General features: G+C 37.6%; 1 protein-coding gene across 1 annotated transcript; it reads right to left on the reverse strand.

Annotated features, from left to right (window-relative positions):
- Nucleotides 1-1999: 1999 nt before the first annotated feature.
- Nucleotides 2000-15234, reverse strand: SAP30 (Sin3A associated protein 30). The gene is made up of 4 exons (XM_058193186.1): nucleotides 12626-15234; nucleotides 9581-9703; nucleotides 8763-8861; nucleotides 2000-5281 (listed from the first exon to the last, which is right to left on the reverse strand). Exons 1-4 carry the CDS (start codon nucleotides 12962-12964, stop codon nucleotides 5159-5161), a joined length of 684 nt encoding a protein of 227 aa, XP_058049169.1. The 5' UTR covers nucleotides 12965-15234; the 3' UTR covers nucleotides 2000-5158.
- Between the last annotated feature and the right edge of the window lie 1458 nt (nucleotides 15235-16692).

Genomic DNA, 16692 nt, shown 5'->3' on the forward strand with positions numbered 1-16692 from the left:
TAGTAGTGCTGAACATAAAATCCTATCTGGCTTGGTTCCAGGATAACTAAAAGAAATCCCGTCCAATCTATTGGATGTCTATGAATGTTTCTTGTTTTGAAGCCATTTTTCTCTTCTGAGCACATCACAATCTCCATTTGCAAGTACCATGTTGCTGTTGTGGCTTTTCATTAATTCCCACTTAAAAATCAGAACAGAAGAACTTTGGTTAAAACCTGAAATGCTTACAAGCATCAAGTTTCTATCCTGAAATGATAACATTTCAATAACTGCTTGGAATTTAAATAAAGGGATACAGTATTTATAAAACATGAATCAAAGCATTATATTAACATTTCTAAATATAATTAAATGAACTTTATAATTCATTTAAGTATAATACAGCTTGCAGTATTGTTTTGAAAACACTTCAGTGTTATTGCATCTAATAACGGAATTCAAATATTGATTCTGTTCTGCTCTATTTTAGGAAGAAGTTAAGAACAAGATCTGCCATACCTCAATTTATTCACCACTATGTTAAGCTAATTGCAACAGAAACTAATGAAAATCTCAGTAGCAATGGAATTATTGCATATATTGAATACTATAACAATCCAACACATTTGTTTTACATTGCCGTCCTATACATCTTAAGTAGGGCTCTGTGGAATTCTATTTCTTCTGAATAGATATACTGTAGATTCATACTCAAATCTCATATCAAAGTCAGAATTGATCATTCATACTGTATTAGCACTCATTGTGATTGGAGGAACAAAAGGAATCTTAACATTTTTCAATGTGAACAATTGAATATGTCTTTACTCTGGAGAAAAATAGCTTTATAAGGAGAAAAAACAAAGTATCTTAAGTATTTTTAAAAGCTTTATGAAGTTCTTTTTCAAAATAAAAGTTCTTAGTTCTAGCACTGATAAGACTAGGTTTGGACATTAGTCCATCAGTATAGTTGAGTTCATCTGAAATGTTCATCTGTATGTCTATAATGAACATTCATGAAACAGAAAGCAAGAATGTACCATTTTCTATAGGAAAACTCTGAAGGAAGCCTGCAACAACAATCCTTGTCTTTGAAATGTCCACATGAAACATCCTAGATTCCTGATGATATTTCAAGATTATTTCTCTGTTCAACAGGATTTCAAAAATTATTGCCATCAAAAAAACCTTCCTTCTTATGAGACTGCTAATCTGACAAATTCTAACAATAGTTTGACAGGTGAAGACATTCATGCAAAGCAGCTTTTGATCACTGTATCTTTCTAGCTGCTAAAATATTTTTATTGAATTTATTTTCAGGTCAAGTAGGAATATAATATACAGTCTGCTTAGGTTTTTAGCATGGAGTAGGAAGGCTAATATAGGCAGCTGTCTTGTTAAAAACATGCTGTTCAGGAAATCATATGCATGCTTATGTAAAATAAGTACCACTGGGTTCAGTAGGATCCACTGCCAAAATTAGCTTTTCTTAGGCTGGCTCCTCTAAATGTGATCAAGCCAGGAATTTCAAACAAAACAAACTCACAGTTGTGAGCCCTCCTAATTTACATAGTACCAGGCTGAAAGTATTTTATTCCTTTTTATATTTTTACATTTATAAAAATGTAAATAAAGTCCACTCTCCCCTGCCAAGGAGGTATTTTTATAGTATTGTTCTATTTTTTTGTCTAGAATTATTCTGAGAGTAAACAGAGTTTCCTATGGATGTCTGTGTATGTTTTACATATCCCACTAATGCTTAACTAAGGCAGATTATACCAAATAGCAAACACTGCAGAATAATTTAATATAAAGAAATTATGCCAAACCACTTGGTTTAATGGTTTAAAGTGTGGTTGTCATAACACTGGAACCAGGATCTGTGAATTTTGGATTCAAGGTTTAAGTTGAGTTTGAAGATCAGTAACTCCTTAGGAAATTTTTATATGACTGTTGAAGAAATGAGGGGGTGACCCATCATGAGGTCCACAGGCTCTAAATTCAATAATTAAACAAAACATTTGTTTCAAAAGTGTTTACTCCTACGAAAATACAGAGAAACCTGTAAAAATGTCAGTATTGATTTTAATACCTAAGTGGAATTAGTGGAAAGAAATCATAATTATAAATATTGAATTTCAGGTTAAAAATGTAGTGTATTGAGAACAAACTGTATTGAATAAAGGGACATAAACATGAATATGACTGTATGGCCTAAATATAAATTCTTGTTTAATATTACAGTTTCAATATTAATCTGTTAACTTGTCAAACTCGACATTATAATAATACAAATATAATTACTAAGCACTCCTCACTCACTGGCTCCATCTTACTACATGTATTGGAAGAGCTATAGATAAAAGTAATTCAAGACTGGGAGACAATGTGCAGTGAGATACCATGTTTACCTAAAAATAAGACCCAGTCTTATATTTTGGGGGAGCTCCAAAAGAAGCACTAGGGCTTATTTTTGGGGAAACACGATTTCAGGGTGATCAGCATGCCCCCCCCCAGCACGCCCAAAGATGGCAAGCACATGGGAACTGACGGTATCCGGCAGCAGCTGCAGCCTAATCTCTTGGTTGACAGACACTTGTGCGGTGCAGCCTGTGCAGAGCAGGTGAGTTGATTCCCTGTTCAAGCAGCAGACAGAGGCAGAGGCGGGGGGTGGGGAGGCAATCCGGATGTGCTGCACAAACTGCAGGCAAGCCAAGTCAGTGGGTTAAGCAGGCAGCCGGCTGTAGGAGGCTTGTCTTCACGTGGTGGCACTGGCAGCAGACATGCATGGGGTGAAAGGCAGGCAATCCCAACACGCTGTGCTGACTGCAGGCAAGCCAAGAGACACCAACCCACTGACTCTTGGCTTCCCAAAGCCCATGTGGTGCTTCCAGGTCACCTGCCTTCCCCCCCCCATGCCTCTGCCTCCTCCTGCTGCTGGTGCTGCTACAGAGCCTCCGGGCCGACTCTTGTCTTTCCCATGGCATGGCACAAGGCATGGCACATGGCCTGCCTCCCCCACCTGTGCCTCTGCCTCCATCTGCTCCTTGGACAGGGAATCAACTCCTGTGCTGGCCATGCCCACTCCCCTTCACTGGGGCTTATTTTTGGGGTAGGGTTTATATTAGGCACATGCTTTAAAAACCAAACTAGGGTTTATTTTCAGGGTAGGTCCTATTTTTGGAGAAACACAGTAGACAGGATTGTGAGGAATAGAGATTTAAACTTAGCAGGAAGATCTGATAGGGCATCATTGGGTGAACAAAATATTTTTCACATCCAGCCATGGTCTATCAAACTGTACTTCTGCTATACCCTGATTCATTTACCAACATTTGGGTCAAGTGGACTTTGTTTAATTATTTTATTTCTTTGCCATATAACATTTACATTTTATTTATTGGAATTTTTTTAAAAATAATGTATTTTGCTTTTGTTTTCAACCCAGATCACATTGTGTGAGTTGAGTGGCCTTACAACATGCATGTCATAAAGTAAATATCTGCAATTAATTCCCAAAATACAAATCTTGTCACAACTCTGATGAACATTCCTGAAATATATTGTCCTGCAATGCTTGGCAATGTAGAAGCCAACTGGCAAACTGTTGCGGCAATCACTTGTTTATTTCTGATTGTCTATTCTTTGCTTAGCAAAAGAAATTTTGGGCTCAGTTGTGGTCAAATGTCGAGGACTATATTTCTTTGTATGCTACTGAAGAAAATAAATCAGTTATAAAAGTGTAGCAGTTAGGTCAGCAATTCAAGACATTACCAATAAAATTATAGTTTCTGACCACAAAATCAAATGGTTTGTTATTATAGACTGTAATATAATAGGTAAGTAGAGACTTCCAGCACATTATGTGAAAAGTAAAGGTCCTGGCTGTTTGAAGAAATACCAAGCATGATTATGCTTCTTGGTATTTCCTCAAAGACACTGCATAGCAGCCACATGATTTCAGGAAAATATGTATGTCTTTGAGATATAATGCCATGCTTATCAATGCCAGTTCCTCCTTAGTTAAAAATGATTCTTTTTCTGAATCTTTACAGACACTGGGCAAGCCCAGAAAACAAATGCAGCATCATATGCAGGCTCTCAGATTCAGAATGCATTATCATGCATCTCAAAAACACCTTTTTTGCTTCCTATCCAGAATGCTACATACCCTAATAATGAGCTTATTTAAAATAAAAAGGAAATGTTGGTTCCTTAACATAAGGCCACAAATGAGCCTTAATAATGTCGTATAAATCACGATTTAGAATAGGCATGGCACAGAGGGCAAATCATGCTTGGAGTTTTCAAACAAGCCTAACTCCCTTTTAAATGCATACAGATTTTACAGACAATAAAATAAATTTAAGATGAAAAAACAAGAACTGTCTTTATCATTACTTTCATCATACAACATAAAGGACAAAGGATGCAAACAAGAGCATCTGAGGTCACTCAAATCTGAGATCAAATATTCAAAATCATACAAAGACACCAAGGAATGTTATAGCTAAATATACTTATCCTTGCTCAACCACTTTCATTATAAAATCTGTATGCATTTAAAAAGCATGAGCAACATTCAAATGGATGAAGTATATTTTGAAAAACAAAAGTAGTTCTAGTGTTTAATTCAAAGTTCTTCCTTTCTAAGGTGATAATCCTCTGCAGCTGCAATGCAGACTCAACGATCAATGAATTCAGACATCATACAAAACTACTTAGCATAAAAGAGTTTGCAAATCAATGTTTCCCAGGCTTTTACACAAACAGGTACGAATTTAGTCAAATGACAAATCTCTAGAAGTGTAAAGTGTGTGGCCTTACATAATCTTTAAATTTTGCTTAGAAAGGTATTAAGAATTTTAAAAAATATACCTGAGAAAATATAAGAGCTCTGATGCATAAAGGCCTTAAAATATTCTTTGGACATAATTCTGATTTCAATAAATGAAATGGAGCTTTAATATTAAAGCTTACACAAATGTCAGATATTATTCAGCTATAGGCACAGGGACATCAACAGTATTTATTTAAAATACTTTCATCATGGAAACCTAATTTATGAGAATAGTATTTTCCCAAGAAAAATAACATCAGAATACTCTGAATACTAATACAAAAAAAGCTCAGCACATCCAAACCAGTCTTTAGGTCTGTAAGTCTTAAGTTTGTTTATTTAGTGAACACTGCTATCTATTTTTAGATCAGATTTGTTCTTGTCGTTCTTCACTGAATAGATGAAATAGGTTAAGGTATCCTTTTCATTCACTGGAATAGTCCGAAAATGACATCCAATTATCTAGAGGGGGGAAAAAAAAGTATTTGTCTATATATTGGGAAAAAAATATTGGACAAGGGTCTCAGAAGTAAGCCAAGTAATAATAATTTATTAAAATGTTAAGGAATTCATGCAAGAATGGAAGCATTAAGATACCAGTCTTCTTGAAAAGTACAGTAAAATAACATAATTATTATGCTTTGATTAAGGAATAATAAAAACCAATATGCCCATTACACCATCATGTATATTAAATGAAGTGGCGCAATATATTAAAGACTAACTTATCAAAGCAATCTGTAAAAATAAGTTTAATACATTACCAAATATGGACTCGTTTCTCGATAATATTTTGGAACACTTGAGAATTCAACTACTCATAAAAGCCTTCTTTTTTAGTTTGTAAAAAACTTTTCTTAGTTTGATATAGTTAAGAATCTAGTATTAATTTTTTTGTATCCCGCCTTTTTTAAGTACTATTCTTTACACGAATTATAAAAAACATACACTGTAATACCAAGGGTCCATACTGGGACAATTATGTGTCATCACCTTGATAAGGTAGCCAAATTTTTAATTTATACCTATAAGACAAGAATTACTAAACAGAATGAAGAACTCGAAAAGTTTTATGAATTTTCAAAATATCCTCAAGATACACAAAAAGTAAGCTTGATTTAATCAAATGTTCTTGATCAGTAGCCCCCAACCTTTTGGGCACCAGGGACTGGTTCTGTGGAGAGAGATTTTTCCGCAAACCAGTGGGTGCATGGTTTCGTGTGCTGCCTGCATCGTGCAGATGGGCCTTCGCATGTTTGCAAGGACCAGTTTCTGGCATGCTCTGACTGGTGCTGGTTCATGGACAGGGACTTGTGGATCCCTGTTCTTGATGAAAACCGGAAATACTGTTTCATATTATATCTGTATTGTTTGACTATTACAATTTATCAGTTTACTTTAAGAGGCACAGTGACTTAATGACATTGGAGATGATCTCCACCCCAGTGGTTTGAGTTCTAGCACTGCATGTCGGAGTAAGCTCCCGTCACTTGCCTCAGCAAACCCGCTAACAGTTTGAAAGCATGTTCTATGCTTAAACAGATACCACTTCAGTGGGGAAATGAACTGGTGCTCCATGCAGGAAGTCAGATTCCTACCCTCTGAACCTTCCTTCCTTGTTGGTGAGGCAGTTCTAAGAGGGAGCGGGCCTGCTGCAGGAAGAGCTACTTGTCCTTTTTTCTGGTATGAAGCCAGCTTGCCCTCTTGTGGTGTGCTTGAGAAGTGAGAATTTCCTACAATAGAGCTGATACCTTGGCAGCCAAACTACCACTCTGCAATAGCATTATGTTCTCCTGGCTAACGTTAACCCCACCATATGCTAATAATAATAACAACAACATTAACTAGTAGTAGTAGTTTCCTTTGTAATATCCTTTGTTAAATTTGGTGATATAACCTATTTAATAATTAGCCTATTAAACTATTTTAATAACTTTATTTCTTCCAATTCTCTATATGTATTCATTTATTCATTCATTTTACATAGCTACCCATCTCTCCATTGTGATCTAGGTGGATAAAAGCATAAAAATATTTTAAAAACCCAAACAATTTGGCAATATACACATAATATAAGCAAGCCAGACCAATTCTGTTTCATTTCTCCTTAATTCAGTTTTAAGACATCTGAAAATGGATAGCCAATTCAATATTCTCCAAATATAGGTAGCCAATACCTGCAGGTTTTTCCCCCCCAAATATCTTTTCTGATAATTTCCAGGCCTATGCTGCTTTTCCATTGTTTCTACTGTTCTACTTTTTCATTGTAACATTATAAGACAACATTTCTAAATCCGCGGCTGACCATCGGTGGCGAGTCATTGGCCCCGATGGAGAGGGTGCGCAACTTAGGTGTCCTCCTGGATGAACGGCTGTCTCTAGAAGATCATTTGACGGCCGTCTCCAGGAGAGCGTTCTACCAGGTTCGCCTGGTGCGCCAGTTGCGCCCCTTTCTGGACCGGGATGCCCTATGCACGGTCACTCACGCACTCGTGACGTCTCGCCTGGATTACTGCAACGCTCTCTACATGGGGCTTCCCTTGAAGGGCATCCGGAGGCTACAGTTAGTCCAGAATGCGGCTGCGCGGGTGATAGATGGAGCCCCTCGTGGCTCCCGCATAACACCCATCCTGCGCAGACTGCACTGGCTACCTGTGGCCTTCCGGGTGCGCTTCAAGGTTTTGGTGACCACCTTCAAAGCGCTCCATGGCATAGGGCCGGGTTATTTACGGGACCGCCTACTGCTACCAGATACCTCTCACCGACCCGTCCGCTCTCACAGAGGGACTCCTCAGGGTGCCGTCAGCTAGGCAGTGTCGTCTGGCGACGCCCAGGGGAAGGGCCTTCTCTGTGGGGGCTCCCGCCCTCTGGAACGAACTCCCCCCAGGACTCCGTCAACTTCCGGACCTCCGAACCTTCCGTCGCGAGCTCAAGACACATTTATTTACCTGTGCAGGACTGGCTTAGATTTTAAATTTATAGGGGTTTTAAATTGGTTTTAATATTTATATTTCCATTTTTAATAATTGGGCATTATAATAAGTTTTTTAATGATTATTTTAATTTGTATATAGATGTTTTATATGCCTGTGAACCGCCCTGAGTCCTTTGGGAGATAGGGCGGTATACAAATTTGAATAATTAATAAATAAATAAATAAATAAATAAATAAATAAATAAATAAATAAATAAATAAATAAATAAATTTCTCAATGAGTTTTCTACCATGTCCTCAAGTTGTCTTTCTAGGAGTTAAATCCACTTCAGATTCTAGCCATGTTTATTTCTGAAAAATTATAATTGCTTGTTTCCATGCTTTTCATTTTTGCAATTATACTAGTAAATGAAGACATCATGTTTTCAACTTAGAATTTACCTCTAGAAGTTCTTCATAATCTACGTAGTATTTTATTCCATTTTATTTTATTTATAATACGTTAATTTGAGCTTATTTTAACAAAAATAAAGGTCTTTTGAAATGGCCAGTCTTGAACCACTTTCTAAAAAGCTCAAAGGAAAGTTATTTCATAAGTGGGGGGTTGGGATTACTCTAAGGCCATTTCCTTGCACCTGCATAACTTCCAAAAGTGGAAACCTAGAGGAGAGCCTCTTCTACAGATTTCAACCCCAGACAAGTATAGATGAGAATGATGTGGTACCAACATATGTCAAAGTAACAGACTCTTCTTCCACCCAAACCTGGCAGGTAAACTTATTAAATAATCAGAAGTTTTCCCTTACTTTGTTGGAAAATCATATAGACTTCAACATGAAGGAATAGCAATTATTTGCAGAAATAGAACTTGGAAGGAGATATAAGCAATCATTGGGACAAAAAGAAGCCCTCAGAATTAAAACATTTAAAATCTACAATTCAGAAAAACTATATATGATGGCACATTTATTTTTTTGTATTCAAAAGAAAAAATAAAGTTCCACTTACTTCAACAAGTTGTGCTTTATTAAGTCCGGGTCTGGTCTGTAATTTGAAGTGCCTTTTGTATCTTCTTAGTGTGTTTACTTGCAGCTGAAACAGATCAACCTAAAAAGAAAGAAACATGGTTCTTTAACCTGACAGTTAATTGTCAACCTGTTTTATCTTGCAAATATTGTGTGAAATTTTGAACAATGTTGTCTTCATTTTGTAATGTATAACAGAATGGTGCCACTGGAACTCTTTGGTTAAGGATAGTACATGTTTTACACTAATTAAAGGTCTCAATTTCAATCTCCAGAAACTGTTTTAAAATATCTCAAGTTAGGGGCACTGGAGGGTAGTGCCACAAATCCACAAAGCTGCTATTAGAGTAGGCTACAAAATAATGAGTTTCGCATGGTAAAGTTAACTATCTCATTCTAATAATGAGTTTAAAATATAGCAAAACATATGCTGACCAAAACCTAAAATAACCACCATTCTTTATCATATAAACTGAGATAGATAAATGATGTTCCAGATGTTATTAAAATACAGCTCTATATATTTCAGAGTTATAATTAATGTTTTAGTGAAATTTATATTTTCTTACCTAAAATCATTTATTCTTAGAAGTAAACCTTATAAGTTGGAGTTATTTGACATGGACTGTCTAGAATCAGAATAAGGCAAAAAATGGATATAAATCTAATAAAAATGTATGATATTTAGCACTAAATATGATGCAACAAATACTAAGCCACCAAGTGTTTGAACAAAGTATTGCTTTCACATCACATATGAATTATGCAGAGACTAATTCTGAGGAAAAAATATGAATCTACCTCTGGAGTGTCGATGTCTTGCACTGGTGAATCACCATCATCATCACTGCCTTTTCTCTTTCTTCTGTTTCTGACACTCTGGATTAAGTTTTTGTGGAAATCACAAATATAAAGATGTCTTGCCTGAAAGTTTAAAGAGATAGTTTAACATGCATCTCTGTAACATTTTCTGTAATCATAATTCACATGCAAATGATTTTATTAATACATAGTAAGCAAGGCAATGATATTAATCACTAACCTATCTGATCGCACTAGTTGATGTAAGAGGAAATTTGGTACCTTAATTACTGCAGTACATCATGACTTAGCAAATGTTTTTTAACCTTAACTTAATTCTCCTAGCTAAGTAAACTTCACAGAAAATGAAGTGATACAGTGTTCATGTATATACAAAATGTACAGACAGGAAAACAACAATTGTACAAAAAAAGAAATGTTCAAATTCGCAAACAGCTCAGCAATTTTACTTTCCTTCTAATATGTTTTAGAATATTAAATTGCAAAAGTAAAATTTCTGATTGTTATTTTGAATTCAACATTGAATAACAAAAAAGCTATAAAGTGGTAATTGCCACTTTAAGAAAAAAATGTATCCATAATTTAATGATGCATACACAATATCAGAATTATTTCTACCACAGAAACAAGTTATTTCAGGAAAAAATGCCCACTTCAGTAAAGAACTAAAGAGTTTGGCAATAGATGCAATAAAGTACTGGATATTTTATTAGCACTCACAACTATAGGGATCAGTAGGATGTTTACTAAAAGAATACTGAAGAGCCTCAAAGCCCACAAGGTTACAGGTTATATATTCTCTGAAATAATACAAAGGATTTACAAAAACTGAGTGAATGATAACATGATTTTATACAGGAATATAGAATCTGATAACATGGTTGACCTCACAAGAGCCTAAGTTTTGCTCTTCTAAAGAAGCTCCCGACCTTTCTACTGATATTAACACCTTATAAATTAGACAGTCCTTTAATTTTTGATTTCCTTCCTACAATGGAAAAGACAATAAGTTGGTTTTTATTTTTGTTATCTACTTCTGTTCAATAGTCATCAGACAATTCCAGTTTACCCCATTTCATGTATATTTCAGGATCATATGTACAGATAGAATATTATTTATCCCCCACATTCCTCAATTTTCTTTCTCCTCCTTTGGTGGACAAGGCAGTGGATGGAGACCAGAATGACAACAGACAGACTATCCTGGAGTCTTACAGTTGACATCAGGAATTGCAAACCATACAACAAGTTCCGTAACAAGACATTCCACACATTATCCATATATAAACATTTTATCAGAAAGAAGAAAAACCCAATAAACAGATATTCGTTATCCACTAGGTATTATATGACAGTAATTTATGTTCTAGGACCTGGGTTTTACTTACTTCTTCCAGAGTGTGTGATTGTGAATCAATGCAATGTTAGTTTGCATATGGGTATGCTGATTAATCCAAAGCAGCATGAAAAATGCACTAATTTTCATCTGCACTTCCAGTATGGTATAAAAGGCCCCACAACATACTAGAATGGATAAGCATTATACATCTAACTAATTTATTTGTTTTACAAAACCTAATAATCCTTCCTGTCAAGAAAATATCTAGCAGTGTACAATAAAGTAACAATTCTAAATCAATTTGCTAAGCACAGGGTATCTCACTGAATTCTAATTTTTTAGTAAAAATAAATATTCTAGTTGTGCTATTAATCCAATAAGGATCACACTGGAAGAGTTTATTATTATCTTTGTTTTGGTTTAGGAATAAGTAGCATGCTTAGCAAGCAGTAAGATCACACACACACACACACACACACACACACACACACACACACGCACATACACCCCAAAATGTGAATTTTAGTGCGATTTCTCAAATTAATCATTGCATATATTTGTCAATATTTAAACATGCCAATATTTAACAACAGTCTTTAATTCCATCAATACCGATAACTAGACATATCCCAGACTTGTTCTTTCCGGTGAAAAAAATCACAAGTATCCGCTCTACATTAGGGAGGTAGAACCTGACAGACGTTTACTGTCTGGATTACGTGCTTCGAGTTTAGGAATGTCTCGCACTAAAGGGGTTTTTCTCATTCTTTTGTTTAGCAATGTATGCAATGAGGCATTTTGTATTTTAAAAAGAAAGGTTTTCTAAGAGCTTGATGGCTGCCAAGAGGAAGACGACGGAGTGGCAAAATGGGACGTGCAACGCTGCAGCACGAGGCGGAGGAGTCAAGTACTGTCCTCTCCAGGGGAAAACAAATTCAGTGCTTCATGTAACACATATGCACACCAACGATCGCTACGAACAGCCATAAACAATATTTGCAATTTCTTGCCTAGAGCCCTTCACACGACTTTATGCTAATTCCCACCACCATGTTCAAGGGGAAAAGAATGAGATGAAGACACACAAAGCATAAAAGAGCAACAAGAGAAGCTACTTCCAACCACTCACAAAGGCCAGTAGCTGAGGCTGCTCGGCTTTTGCAGCGTCAGCCCACAGCCAACTAAACAGCAAGAGCAAAGAAAAACAGAAACAAAAAGCTCTGCAACAGCTAGCCTTTCAAAGATCTGCAAGAAGAGAAAAATCAAGGTAAATCGCCACTGTCAAGTCTTTTCCAGGTCTAAAGCGTTCTCCATGCAAATAAACATTTAATACATACTCCTAATATAGACAAAACACAGGTCGCCACAAAAAGCTGGAATGGGCTGTCAGAAAAAGGCAAATTTCCCTCATTCAAAAAAGCTGTTTTTCCAGAGAGAGAAAGCCAGCCAAACCATGCTCAAATGAAAGGAACTAGAAACCAACACAACCAGACCACAGAACCTTTGGCTTATCCGGAAAAGCATCTTTCCCATTCATTCCCCGTAGTCGGTTCGCTTTTGTCTTCTTTACCGTAACCGCCACTGCTGAGGTTATATGGGGCTGGCGATGGCGGTTTTTAAAAGGGTCAAGGGATAATCCCAAGTGAACCAAAGCCAGGAGTTCCCCGCAGATTTAAAGCACTTACACTTTTGTCCAGCTCGATCTTCACCTTCTTCTGCGAGATGCTCTTCTGGATCCGCTTGCTGAAGCTAGCGTTGCCCGCAGCTCGGTTACATCTCTCGCCCTCCTCCCGTAAGCAGCATAACTGCCCAGCACCGGGTCCTGCAGTCCCAAGGGGACCGGCTGAGCCCGCGGCTGTCGCAGCAGCAGCCGACGAAGTCGCTCCCAGCCCGGCCGCCGGCTGCGGAAGGGGTGGCGGGGGCGGCAGGACTTCCACCGCGGCGGTGGCGTTAGCTACAACGGCCGGGACGGCGGCGGCTTCTCCCCCGCCGCGGGTCACCTCTTCGGGGCCAAAGCCGTTCATCGCCCGCTTGCTTAAGGTGCGGGCTTGCTCCGGTAAGACTAACCCACTGAAGTAAAGTAACTCAACTGGGCGGCGTTCCTGCTACTGACGCTTCCGCCCCCCCTCCAGACACCGCCTCCGTCTCCTTTTGTCAGGAGGGGATGGGAGGAAGGCCACTCGGCCTCTTGCACTCCTTTGGGCTCTCGCAGTCCCCTCGCAATGCCAAGGGGGCAAAGGCTACACTGCAATGTGGGAAAGACAAAGTCGGACACGCCCCGAGTCCTGTAGATGAGAGTGGTACAAAATGCCCGTTCCTCTTGCTCCCAAGACTGACACTGAGGGGAGAGCGAGAAACGTCACCTTCCCGCCTCCTTTCTCTCTGTAAAAAGCAAAGCTTTTCCCCCGAAGCAGCCGCGGCTCCAGACTCTTGCCTCCCCGAAGTAATTAAAATTCCGTCTCCTTCCTTGCTAAAGCTACGGACAGGTCAACTCCGTTTGCTCCTTTCCGCACTCTTTTCAACCTGCTGTAGACTTTTCGGTTGTTTCCAAATTGCAATAGCAACAACCTTCCCCAGTGCTGTTTTTCTCCTCCGCCTTGCCTCATCTTCCCCGGGGCTTCTCGGGAAAAGTAGTTTTTCCGTCCCGCCTCCCATTAAAGAAGCGAGAGTACGGACTACAAATCCCAAAATGCATCTCTGGGTTAAGCAGGACTGTATTTACAAAGTGATCGAACACGGCGGTTTAGCGGGTGTTCGCTTGGACGCGCGTGCGCAAACCATTTTACTGGCTGTGGCGAGTAGCCTTCGAAAAGGCGGCGAATGAGCGGCCCCTCTTCTTTCCTGTCGTCTTACTAGGCGGAAGCACGAAAACAAGATCTCCTTCGACTTATTACACTGGAATGGCTATGGAAAGGTCTTACGCGGCAATACGCGCAGTACCCTGTACTAAGTCTCTCTAACTGACGTTGTTAGAGGACACCTGGTTAGAAGGGGCGGCGCTTTCTGCAGCCGTTGATGTTTGAAATCTGTACTGACGGTTTCGGGAGGGGGAAAAGAGAGCCGTTGCTTTGTCGTCTTTTGCTGCAGTCTGTCTCCTGGAAGCAATAAAGCGCGGTGCTTGCAGTTGCTGTTCTCCGTGACTGAGCAGATCTCCCAACTTGCTGCATTTTCTAGAAGCGCCTTTTAAAAGCGTGACTCTTTCAGCTTGGTGTAGACTTCGTTCAAGACGGTTTTGTGCGAAGCGTTTTCTCGGTTCAGGAGGAGGTAGTCTTATAGAAAATATTCTACCAACAGTCGAACTTAATAGAATATTTCTTCCCTATAGGGAAAATACAAATCATTTGAATAAGAAAATACGGCCATTATTCAACTAAATTAACTTTCAAGGTAGTTCATAAAAGTTAATAATAATTTTATTAACACTAATTTTAATATAGCAGTACATACTTTCTAAAATGTATTTTCTAATAGCTATACTAAAGACATATGAAATAAGTATGTAGAATGCAAAAAAGAAACTTACCAACATTAGGCAGCAAAAGGGTTGTCTTCAGTCAGACTTGATTCTAAGGATCAAGTCTCCCATCTCTTCTGATCTTGCATTGCTTTGAGTTTTTCCATGCTTTGGCTGATGTCAGCTTTCATGGTGTCCAGATACCATGTTTTTTATTTCCCCCGCTTTTTTTTTACCTTCAATTAATTAATGGGGGAATGCTGATTTAGTTTAACCCTCTGCTGGATTTTAAAGGTTTTTAATGTTTTTTTTTAAAATTATATTAATAGTTCCCATAAATCACTTCCACTTTTTCCACTTGGAAGACATGGTAATCTTTGGGTAGTGAAAGAGATCTGATTTGATTTACATCTAACTTTATTTAGATGTAAATTTAGTAATTTATCGCTGAAAGACCTGAAAGATGAGCTGGCCTTGAAAAATACAAGTTGGCAAGGGGACTCTGAGAAAAGTTTGGATTTTAAAGATTCAAAGTTGATAGAATTGACTAGTTATGAATTCAACTTTTTCAAGAAGATTGAAGGAGATTGGGGAATAGATTTATCATATCCAATTGGAAAACAAATGTTAAGAGATGTTACATTACAATTTACAGAAGATGTATTTTGTACAACAAATGCTGTGGAGATATACACAACAGGAACTTACAACTTCTGGGAAATAAAATCCAATTGTTAGGAAAGATCCCAATTAATATTTTAAGGAAAAGTCTCATTATTAAGAATCAATTGAAGATATTTGATCCTGGATGGACTAGAGACAATGAATGTGGTGACTTGAGGTAAACTAGAATAGAATAGAATAGAATAGAATAGAATAGAATAGAATAGAATAGAATAGAATAGAATAGAATAGAATTTTTTATTGGCCAAGTGTGATTGGATACACAAGGAATTTGTCTTGGTGCATATGCTCTCAGTGTATATAAAAGAAAAGATACCGTTCATCAAGGTACAACAAAGCTGTTGTGAATTTTCTACATGTGAAATACTATAAATAGACTGTTAACAGAGGAAAATCAGTTTTACCTGTTAACTATGTTTCCATATAGTAGATAGATGTCAGACCTGGGTAAGGTAAATATTTTCTAGAAATCTCTTCTCATCGTTCCCATTACCCATCTCCTTCCACTTATGACTGTATGACTGTAACTTTTTTGCTTATATCCTTATGATTTATATTGATATTGTTTCCTGATTGCTTATATGTAGCCTATGACTGTCATTAAGTGTTGTATCATTTAGTGTTAAATTTGTACCCTATGACTATCATTACGTGTTGTAAGTATTGTACCTTGATGAAGGTATCTCTTCTTTTATGTACATTGAGAGCATATGCACCAAGACAAATTCCTTGTGTGTCCAATCACACTTGGCCAATAAAAATTCTATTCTATTCTATTCTATTCTATTCTATAAGTTGTGTGCCTGCTTTATCTTTGTAGGATATCAGTATTCAACTAGTTGGACAATTTATGTTTTATTTTTTTATTTTATACACTCTCTTTGTGTGGTCTTGTTTAGTTGTGTTTTGTATGTTTTTTTTGGAGTTTGTATTTTAATGTTTTGAATAAAATATTGTGAAAATAAAAAGAACTCTGTGCTGTTAATATTAAAAAAGGGAAAAAAATCTGACAAAAGCTTTTTTTCCCTATATTTGCTGCTCAGTTATCAGTATGATATATAGTATAAAGGAAGCATAACAACTGCAATAAAGTGAATGCAGTACAACAAACACTAATTTAATTTACAGGTATCAGGGTTTCAAGTAATAGCCCATATGAAATCAAAGCTTTAAGGTAGGTTTCCTCGAAGTATAGATTTATTAGGCATGTCATTTTGGCACAGCTGGTGAAAACCCAAATCTGAAGTCCTCAGGGTTTTCCCACAGAGTTCAAAATCCAAAGTTCTTCCCCTCCCATCACACGCAACCATCACATGCCCCAATTAGGTCTCTTTCTCCATCCTGGATGCCTCCCATCCATACCCCTCCAGGTGCTGGTGAGAGTGTCCTTGGTTCCCAGAAGAAAGAATGTTATTTTGGCTACATATTACCCCACTTACCTCTGCTACACCCTCCCTTTCCCACAGCCTCATCCAGCCTTGCTGTGGCAACCCTGAAGATGCTCAAAGATGGTTCTAGGGTTGAAAACAGGTACTGCTGATTTTGAGTTGATGAAAACTGCAGTGCTTTCTCAAAATCCAAAACAGTTAATCAATTGAAAGTGTCTGACTGTAA

The sequence above is a fragment of the Ahaetulla prasina genome, chromosome 8 (assembly GCF_028640845.1).
Source record: "Ahaetulla prasina isolate Xishuangbanna chromosome 8, ASM2864084v1, whole genome shotgun sequence".
Classification (NCBI taxonomy): Eukaryota; Metazoa; Chordata; class Lepidosauria; order Squamata; family Colubridae; genus Ahaetulla; species Ahaetulla prasina.